We start from the raw sequence: 9,612 nt of genomic DNA, 5'->3' as shown, positions 1-9,612 counted from the left end.
GGTGTCAGTTGATCATAACATGGATGTCCAATACCAAGGAAGTACACGGTAAACCAAGGCTGCATGTCTCTGTCAACCTATTATTTGGAGTATGGCCGCCATGTTGGGCAACTCCACTGTCGCCATCATCGTCGTGCGTACGCGCCCATGAGTAATACCGCTAGCCATGATAACCATGAGAAAATCAACTCATGGGTTTCTTTTTCTTTCCTATATGGGTATGGGGCTCCGCATGGTGGACCTTCGGGCCGCCGGAGCTCTGCTAAAAACCATTTTTACCTTGTCAAGGAAACTGAGCACTACATGTATCTACTGTCTGAATGAAAATTTTTTTACTGTATGTTATTAGAGCAAAGCTCAAAGGGGGTTCAAACACCCCCTTTGTTCCACAGCGAGGGTGTGAGTTTGCTATTTGTCTGTTGATTAATAGTGTTAGCATGCAATGTTGAGCAAAGAGAGCAAGACCTTCATGAATTCATCACAAGCCAGTCTCTTCATTGCCACTGATAATGATTCAGTTTAGCACCCATTTCTAACAAGTAGCGTCCCTCTCAGTAAAATGCACCCCACCCATGTCCTTGAAGGTTTATAAGGTAAGTATCCTCAAATGGAGGCTCTATACCTCTCTGATATTGGGATTTCTATTTCTATTTACTGACTTTACTGATTTTAATTAAGAATTTGTCAAGTTCAGATATCTAACATTTAGGAATTTATGAATTTAATGAAAGCTGCACCTTCCAGCCTGAATGTACTTCTAGTCTCTAATTGACACCCTTGTTGAGATGCTAAACCTGAATACATGGCCTGGGTACAAAATTGAATCATCACTAATAGTAACCATTATAAGTTTTTTGTTTTTAACTTGTGACTGCAATAAGAAGTTATGAGTCGAAGTGGATGATCAGATGCTTTTCTCCTGTTAATAGAGAGTTGCAGCCACATGTTTTACCAAGGCATCCTACATTCTACAAGCCTGCCAACGCAGACAACACATTCTTGGTGGATGCATTCTCTACAGCAACAGGTATCCATTCGTTTTACTTCCTGTTTTAAGCAAAATACGTTCAGAACCAATCATTGTAGCTGTAATGTCACAAATCACGTGACTGGTGGTAATTTTCCTCTCTATGAACATTGTTGTTTTCAGTATTCTGTGTACCCAGTTGGAACCGTCCATAACAGAGAGGCTGCTTCTTCTTAAACCAAATCAAAGAAACGTAAGTAACAGAATGCTTTTTAAAAATTGAAGTTTTCACATTAGATGTTTGTTATTCTGAGTGAATTGCTTGTCAATTTGCTTTTGTGACAAACTTGAATTGAAACTTTCTTTTTCGGCCATTGTTCTTTTTGATACAGCATCCAGCAAGGCCTGTTAAATCCGGTAAGTTTTATTTTGTTATCAATATCGTTCGAAAAATGTGATTATAATTAGTTTACCTATGCAGGTATTAGTCTTTTTCAGTGACCACCATAAAACGCTGATCGCAAAATTAATGGTCACAAACTCGATAACTCGCCCACAAAATGGAGCAGAGAAGTGAATCAATCAGCTTACTTAAAAAACATGTTATGGTTGGAAGGCGCAGGAAAAACCAGGCTAATAGTGGTCAAAGCCTAGTTTCTCCTTAGCTAGTTAATAGGGAATGTTTGCTGACGTTATTGTTGCAGTATGCGATTTTGCGTCAGGAGGCATCTTGTACTACAGGCAAATTGTCTTGAACAGGGGCAGAACTAGGGGGAGGGTGCAGGGGGTATGCACTCCCCCTGAAAGGGGGCCTTCTTCTTCGTATTCACTTTAAAATTTGTTTACTTCACCAGTCAGTTACGCCATTCATTAGTGGTGCACCCCCTTCTAAGAAAAATCCTGGATCCGCCCTTGTTCAAGCATTAATAGAGCTTGTGACAGTTAGTATTTGGTGTAACTTTTAGCTCAATCATAGAGTGAATCGCATATGCTAATGAAGCAAATATTGTGAACAAACATTCCCCTGCACGCTGTCATGTAGATAAGTGATGCGACTATAGAAAATTATGAACTAGGGAATAGATGAATATGTATTTTTTTAAAGCTTGTGATCTACCATTTGGCGTCCGTATCCTGAATGCGTTCCTGACACTGACCGAGTATCAAAACCTTTACGATGCTTTGGCCGAGTCTGCTTACAGACAGCCCTCCTCCAGACATTCATCCGGGACATTTCCTGATTTGTTCGCGGCATCGTCCTCGGGCGATAGAGACTCGTCGGTTAGGCAGATTGATGAGAGTGATGATAAACGTTTGAGCGATCCATCGCCAAAAGTCCCAAGTGACCATAGAGGTACTGACTCAAGCGAAGGTCTTGGGACAACTAGGCGAGAAGGTACCTTTACGGAAATTCTCGCAAAGGTTGTCGCATCCGCTACGCCAGTAGGCACAGGCGAGGATGCTGAACAACACACTGATGGCAATTATGGCATCACGGGTGGGAAAGAATCAAAATCACAGTCGCAATGTAAAACAGAATCAAGTACCCCGCCTGGTGTAGAGCTTAGATATGTTGAACACACTCTGTCAGACGAACGAGATGTCGACAGTGTTATGACAATTGAGGGAAGAGAAGGCGAAACTGAAAAAGAAAATGAAAACAGTCAAAGCGAGAGCGGTGTGTTTGCTGGGAATGGAGATGAGGAAGATGGTACAGTCAAGAATGAGGACAGTACAACGGGTCAGTCTGAAGTAACAAATTGTACTGCAGTTTTCGACAGCAGTTCTTGCGAGAGTGGGTTGTCCAGCGATGTTAGCCTCACTATGGAGGCCATTAACGTGACGGGCTTAAAAGTCATGGAATATTCTAGTTTCCAGTGCCAAGGGCAGCAATGTGGTGAAGCAAAGGACAAACTTACTGGTTCTACGTGTAATGATTCAAACTGCACATCAACAGAACCATCTGGAATTGATGATGTAGAAATTTGTAGTTTAGTCTTGGAAGATTTGATAAGGAAAGTTGTTGAAGAACTCGATAAGGAGAATTTAAACTTGAATTCAGAGAGCAGTGGAGGCGTTGGTTTTGCAGCGTGTTGCAAGTCGTGCGCGAATTCGCAAAAATCATGTTACTGTTCTGGTGGGCGCGCTGCGCCTTGTGAATCCCAGGAAAATCCCTGCCATGATCAGGGTAACAATTCTTTCACGAATAAAGACCATTGTTCTGCCGAGTACGATTTGGAGAAGGAAAGAGTAGATTTTCCTCGCGATATTCAGGACACAGATCCGCGCCAGTCTGGTCGTGGAAATGGTGAAGAAACGAGATTTAACGCATCACCGAACCCTGCAGATTTCGTTAAAAACGATACGAATCCAAAGGGTTTAAGAAATGACTTGATTGTGACTCATCTTGTGAGCAACGAATTGTTCTCGAATGGAAACTCTCACTCTGCTGAGCACGATCTGGGGAAGGAGACAGTGGAAGTTCTAGCAGATATTTACACAACTGATCGGCTCAAGTCTGATCGTGGTAATGTCAAAGAAGGCAGTTTTGTTAAGCCACCAAGAACTGCAGGCCTCGCTGAAAATTGTCAACCGATCGATACGAACCCTGACAAAGATAACAGTTCGAGAACTGAATTGGTCAAGACTCCTATAGTTTGCGATTCCTTTTCAATTCGCAATCTTAACGTTGGGTGTGAGAAGTTCTTGGAAAAATCCTTTGTTTGCGTGGATACTTGTGCTGATGTGAAAATTTCAGAATGTGAGGTCAATTTATCGACTCCACCTTCAAATGCTAAGGGAAGTATAGGGGCTGTGAATGCGACAGCATTCATCTCACGTGAATCTGATTCTGAGATTTTTGTTGCAAACGGTCGCGAAGGCATCCCCTCGTCTGGAGGACTAGAGGCGCCAGTTGACCAGGCGCTGGAAGAGGTAGAGGAGGAGGAGGAGGAGGAGGAGGAGGAGGAGGAGGAGGAGGAGGAGGAGGAGCAGGAATCGTGGGAATGGTTCGAACCACCGCTGGGCGACGTCCACGCGCCCTCCCTCGCGGATATGGAAGGTGAAGGGGAATTGTTGTTCGAAGAGGAAGGTGGAGGAGAAGACGTAAATCAAGTAAGTACTTCTTTTAATTTGTCGTGAATCATCACTTATTCATGCAAAAGATGTAATATATCCAACACGACAGGTAGTGTTTCATCGCATTTTCCCAAACACTGTAAAGAGAGTTGAAAATACGACGCGCAGCGGAGTATTTCTGAAGAACTTCGAGGTGTTTGGAAATGCGAAGGAACACTGTCTTGAGTGTTTGATTTATCTTTTCAATCGAAACTAAAACTAAGGAGATAACCGACAAATAAAATCGCAAAAAAATCTATGCTAATTAAGAACATTTGTTCACTATCGTTTCTGTCATTTGATAGGTGGAGAGCTTGACTCATGTTAACCTGTACGTTCAAGCACACTCTAACGTTGTACTTATTCTTCTGACTGAAGAGGGACTGAACAGTGACTGCAACAGCATAAAAGCTCTGGTAAGGTAGACATGGGGAAGCGCGGTACGCTCATCGTTAGTGCGCTCGACTCCAGATCGAGCGGTCCGGGTTCGAAAGCAGGCTGGGGACATTGTATTCTGTTCTAGGGCAAGACACTTCACTTTCACAGTGCCTCTCTCGGCTTACCTCTACCCAACCACAACATACGAAATCCGATCATAACGCGAGGCTAAAACATGAACTTTACAGATAGTTCCAGGGTAAATACTTTGGTCTCTCCCATTGCGAACTAATTTCTTTTTTCAGTGGGAAACATCGCTGAATCAACTTGGTGAATTGGAGTTTCTGGTCAAACAGTCTTTAGGAAATGAACCAATTCCGGTAAGTAAACACCATGTAATGCTTAGCAATTATTCCACGAGCGTACGTTGGATACGAAGATGGCAGATAGCCAACGAGGCGCGTAGCGCCGAGTTAGCTATAATCATCTTATGTCCAGCACGAGCGAGTGGAATAACTGTTTTATTAAAAACGTCCCCAAAATACAGAAAACTAAAATAAAATAAAAATAAAAACGTCCGAAAATCTTACACGTACGCTTTCCATATTTGTAGAGCGTGGTACAATGGCTAAGCCAATTGAATGTAAACTCTTTAATTGCAACATCCAGTGGTTGCACGAGTAAGTAATGGGCAAATTTTTCATTCGCAAACGTAGCTCGCGTACGGATATGAAATGGTTAGAGGATCTACGAAACAAGAACTTTGACTGATTCAGAAATCTGTCGATCAATGTTTATTCTGCATGCTGCTGCCTTGGTAAATGCATTTACTCATGTTGGTGATACACTTGTTTCCAGGCCTACTCGGATGAATACAGCTTCCTTGTGTACGACAGTTTTGAGAGGAACATGATTCAAGGTAACGAATGAATAGCCACGTCATTTAGTGCGAAATTGAAGGGAAGTAGGGAAATTTGCCGGAGGAAACACTTAGAATATGCAAACAATCTTTTGATGCTTCACTTCCTTAACCACGAACACACTTGAAGAAATGCAATTCATGTTATGGAGCGGTTTTTGATGACTGCCGTATCCTAAATCCGAATTAATCACACAGCAAACATTTGAGAGAGTCTCTGCAGGTAACCAACGACTCACAGCATTAATTTGAAGACTTACAGCTGTTATCTAGCGCGGGAAAAGTGTAATCAACCAATTACAGCTCAAAGCAGACTGCCAGCTAGTGTGTCAAGCGCGGGAAAATAGTGATACATTGTAAACCAATCAAGACTCTAAGTGCGCACGACGCGCAACCGGGTAATGTAGAACGCGGGAAAACGGCGAGATGGCAATCTTAACTGAAAGCAGAGAAGCAGAACCGGTATCGAAAGCCGGAAAAGTTGAAGCCAAGGCACATTTGGTTTATATTTTTTTCTTGACGGGCTGAGATTGTGAACCCTTCTTTGTGCTTGGTTACAGCAAGAAAAAAAATAAAGCGAAATCATAAAGTAAGCGTCATAGCAAAAATGCCCCCTGCATGTTGAAAGAAAATTTTGGTGCACTAAATTTCTGGTCAAATCAAGGAACTATTGGCTCTGTTTTTCTGTAAATGTCTTGCTGGGCGGTAGCCTCCCACGTATACATTCTTTTTTCGTCGTTCGCTTTTACCTACGCCGTTCTTGGGGGGAATGCGTGACGATCCCAAAGAATCCTTCCAGAGGAGGATACGGTTATAGACTCAGTCTATAATTTATTAGTAGAATTCTACTAGTAGAATTCTCCTAGTAGACTAATGCAAATGCTGTAATCTGATTGGCTGAGCCGTTGGACACTATCAGCCATTAGTATCACCCAACTAGTGGACTGATGCAAATCCTGCATTTTAATTGGCTACGCTACTAGAGGACTATTAGTAATGGTCCTCGAGTAGCGAAATTGGCGCAATCGAGCGTGACGCTTTCTTTCGCTTTATTCCCAAATAAATATTTCTTCAACTTGCGTTTGCCAACGTTATTATTGCCTTTTTCTGTCCGACTAGTTAGGTGATACTAAAACAATTAGACCCTTCGCCCCCAAGGGCCACGGGTCTAATTATTAATTAGTGTGCAGTGGCTTGGTATGGTCGACAAAATTGCTACGTTTCCTCCTCTTTACGAAGTTTTGAAAGAACATTAAGAAACGAATGAATAAACAAAATTCCTGAGAAGAAGGGCATTTACGCTTTCCCGAATTAAAAAAACTCGAAATTTTTGGGCAAAACTGATGAGCGCGCGTAGACAACTGCAAATGTCAAATTGCAGAATAGGGCACGTTCGATATATCAATATTCTAACATTGCTCCGAGACTTTCGGGTCAAAATTGCAAATTTTTTCAAGGTTTGCTTTGTCTCTCAATCGCCAAAAGAGACTTGAATACAAAGAAAACATCACAAATAAAAAAGTTTGTCTTGTCTAGAGCTCATAATCTAATTGTTAAGAGAACTGTCTCGCCTTGAGTTAGGGACAAACTGTTCTTCTCATTGCGCTTGAACATGTTTATTAACATTCTCTATATCGTGATTTTCAGGGAACCTTGATGAACTTGTCTATCAGGTGGACCACTCGTTTTGCGAGACAACCAAAGTTTTACACGAGCAGTTTGAAAACTGCTCAACCCTGAAAGATGTCACCATCAGGTATAATCTTAGACTGGGCGTTATATATCAAACACGAAAGACCGTTTTTGACTACATTTCCAAACACCAAGAAGAGAGGTGAAAATACTTATAAAAATAACATCTTATTGCCTTCTAGGAGCCGTTCGTCTACAGTGTATGGCAAGCGCGACCTGGGGCGAGGAACATACTTCCACTTGAAGGGCTCATACAAAGCCTTACAGGGTGTCCCGTCGCCTCGTGACCCGATCTTAAAACTTGAAAGAAAGGCCACGAAGGTCCTTCATAAAGAACATGGCGTCAACGTGTTCTAATGAAAGAGATTGTTAGCAGTTGTTCGATCGTCGTTCGGTTGATCGCTGCGTTGGCTGGTCGGTGGCTCGTCGGTCAATCGATCACTGCTCGCCGAGTCGATGGATATTTATTTATCCACACACTTCACAGGAGTCTGAGCACGTATCTGCAATGAAGGCTTCGTTTTAACCCCGTTTTCATGGAGACCTTAGAAACGAAGCTAACTCAGTTCAAGGCCCTCTCAATATGTACGTAGTGGGATTGCCTGCACTTTTATTCTTTACGTAGGCTTGGTTTCTAACCCACCGTTAGTATTTTCTAATCTTGGCCGTTTCATTTTATGTTGTTTTATTTTTTTACAGTTATTTTGAGATTTACCTCGACCATAAAATATAAAAAATAACTGAGACGCTACTGGAGCGTTTAAGAGTTTTATCATATACTAATACAAATTCACATCCTGGTGAATTACCCACAGTCGTTGAAGTCAGTTGCTCGATTTTACAGTTGAGCATGTCGTATTATCAGTAATATCTTTTTTAAAATTCATTTTTGCACTCTCCTAAACGCCCCTGCGGGTCTTGGACAAAATAGTGTTCAACATTAGTGCGATTTTCGAATTTCTTGCAATGAAATTTCTTCCAATTAGTGGAAGCCAAATTTAATCGCATTTGCAAACAAAACGTTACCCCGACAAGATAGATTAATTTCTATTGGCATTTTTGGAAACTTTGTTTAATAAATAAAGCCTGAATGAGAAAATACTTTATCCTTAAAGGTGAGAGTCACAGAAAGTTACAGAGAGATTAAAATAGATAAATAAATGAAATAAAATAAATCACTTTATTGAAGCGTCGAAGTGTCTTGCACTGCTGTACTAATTGGGGACACTGAAGTAAGCAAACAAATATTGTAAATTGAACTGAAACTTGTTAAAAATCCCAACTGGCGAGAGGCTGACCAGTTGGCTATTTACAAAGCGTGGAGGAGTTGAATCTGGGACCACCAAACACAAATCCATCTAGTGACAGGGAGGAGAATTTGAACCCGGTACCTCTGATCCAACGCCCTAACCACTAGGCCACGCCTCCACAACAGGAAGGTGCTTCTCAGTGAGTTAAGCTGTTCAGTTTTACATTCTAAACATTAAAATCATGGTTGCCTGGTAGCAGTGTGGCGGTGTTGGTAATATGATGATACAATTGTAACTGAGAAATAAAGAAATTAAGGCAGGGGGAAAGCATACTGACAATGCTTGTTATTCATCGTTTTTCCATCTTAAACTTTAAAAAGGTTTTGTCAAGTAAGCGATTGACTTTGAGAAGTAAGTTTAAAGCAAAGATACAGCCGTGCGCCTGTTGTTTCTAACGTATAAACGTTTTAATTTTGGTTTTTGTTGCTTTAGACCGACGTTGTTTTCCATCTGACACTACGAATACAGACGTGATAGGGAAATACCGGGGAGGGATATACACTCGTGGTATTGGGTAGATATTGTATTTATTGACCAGGCTAAAAGATGTAATATATCAAACACGAGAGACAGTGTTTCATCGGGATATCCAAACATCGAGAAGAGAGTTGAAATTATGACGCGCAGCGGAGTATTTTTGACGAAATTTGAGGTGTTTGGATACCCGACGAAACTGTCTCGAGTGTTTGATATATCTTCTCAATCAAAACAAAAACTAAGGAGCAAGTAAACTGAGAAGTAAAATCGTCAAAATCTATGCTAATTAAGACCGGGTGTCCAAACCTCCTTCACGGCTGTGATTTTCTTTTTTTTAACCTGATGAGTTATTAATGAGTTTGAGAAATTAATTAATTTCTTGAACCAACCGTAAACCCTGACTCATTGCCAAATACGTTTGGGTTTCAGCGCTCACTTATTTCGTTCTGGTGAAAATTGTGTTTAGAAACAATTGTTTTACTCAAATTTGCTTAAAGGAGCTGAGTCACGGTATTTTGAGTTATTTTGGCCACACACACAATTAATTTTAAATGGTAGGAAACCCGAAAATAACAGTTTAATAAGATAGAAAAACACCAAAGACATAATGATAAACCATAAAGGAACAAGGATGGCTAAGGATGGAGAAGATTGACACGGATTACAAACGACAAATTTGAAAAATTGATGCTAAACTTTTCATTATGGGCAAACCGTGACTGTGCTCCTTTAACATTGAAAAAGAAACCTTT

The 9,612-nt window shown here is 41.2% G+C and overlaps 1 protein-coding gene across 1 annotated transcript in view; it reads left to right on the top strand.

Annotated features, from left to right (window-relative positions):
* Window positions 1-8,187, top strand: part of LOC145462833 (uncharacterized) — a 15,274-nt gene extending 7,087 nt beyond the window's left edge. Inside the window, exons 6-14 of the mRNA XM_081446457.1 lie at window positions 930-1,027; window positions 1,151-1,220; window positions 1,360-1,384; window positions 2,073-4,081; window positions 4,390-4,500; window positions 4,768-4,842; window positions 5,321-5,381; window positions 7,029-7,137; window positions 7,256-8,187. Of these exons, the coding sequence (XP_081302583.1) occupies window positions 930-1,027; window positions 1,151-1,220; window positions 1,360-1,384; window positions 2,073-4,081; window positions 4,390-4,500; window positions 4,768-4,842; window positions 5,321-5,381; window positions 7,029-7,137; window positions 7,256-7,430 (2,733 nt within the window). The 3' untranslated portion in view covers window positions 7,431-8,187. The remainder of the gene's footprint in view (window positions 1-929; window positions 1,028-1,150; window positions 1,221-1,359; window positions 1,385-2,072; window positions 4,082-4,389; window positions 4,501-4,767; window positions 4,843-5,320; window positions 5,382-7,028; window positions 7,138-7,255) is intronic.
* Window positions 8,188-9,612: the final 1,425 nt, after the last annotated feature.

This window comes from Orbicella franksi, chromosome 12 (assembly GCF_964199315.1).
Source record: "Orbicella franksi chromosome 12, jaOrbFran1.1, whole genome shotgun sequence".
Taxonomy (NCBI): domain Eukaryota; kingdom Metazoa; phylum Cnidaria; class Anthozoa; order Scleractinia; family Merulinidae; genus Orbicella; species Orbicella franksi.
The sequence above is the reverse complement of the archived record's forward strand: the minus strand, read 5'-3'. Positions and strand labels throughout refer to the sequence as shown.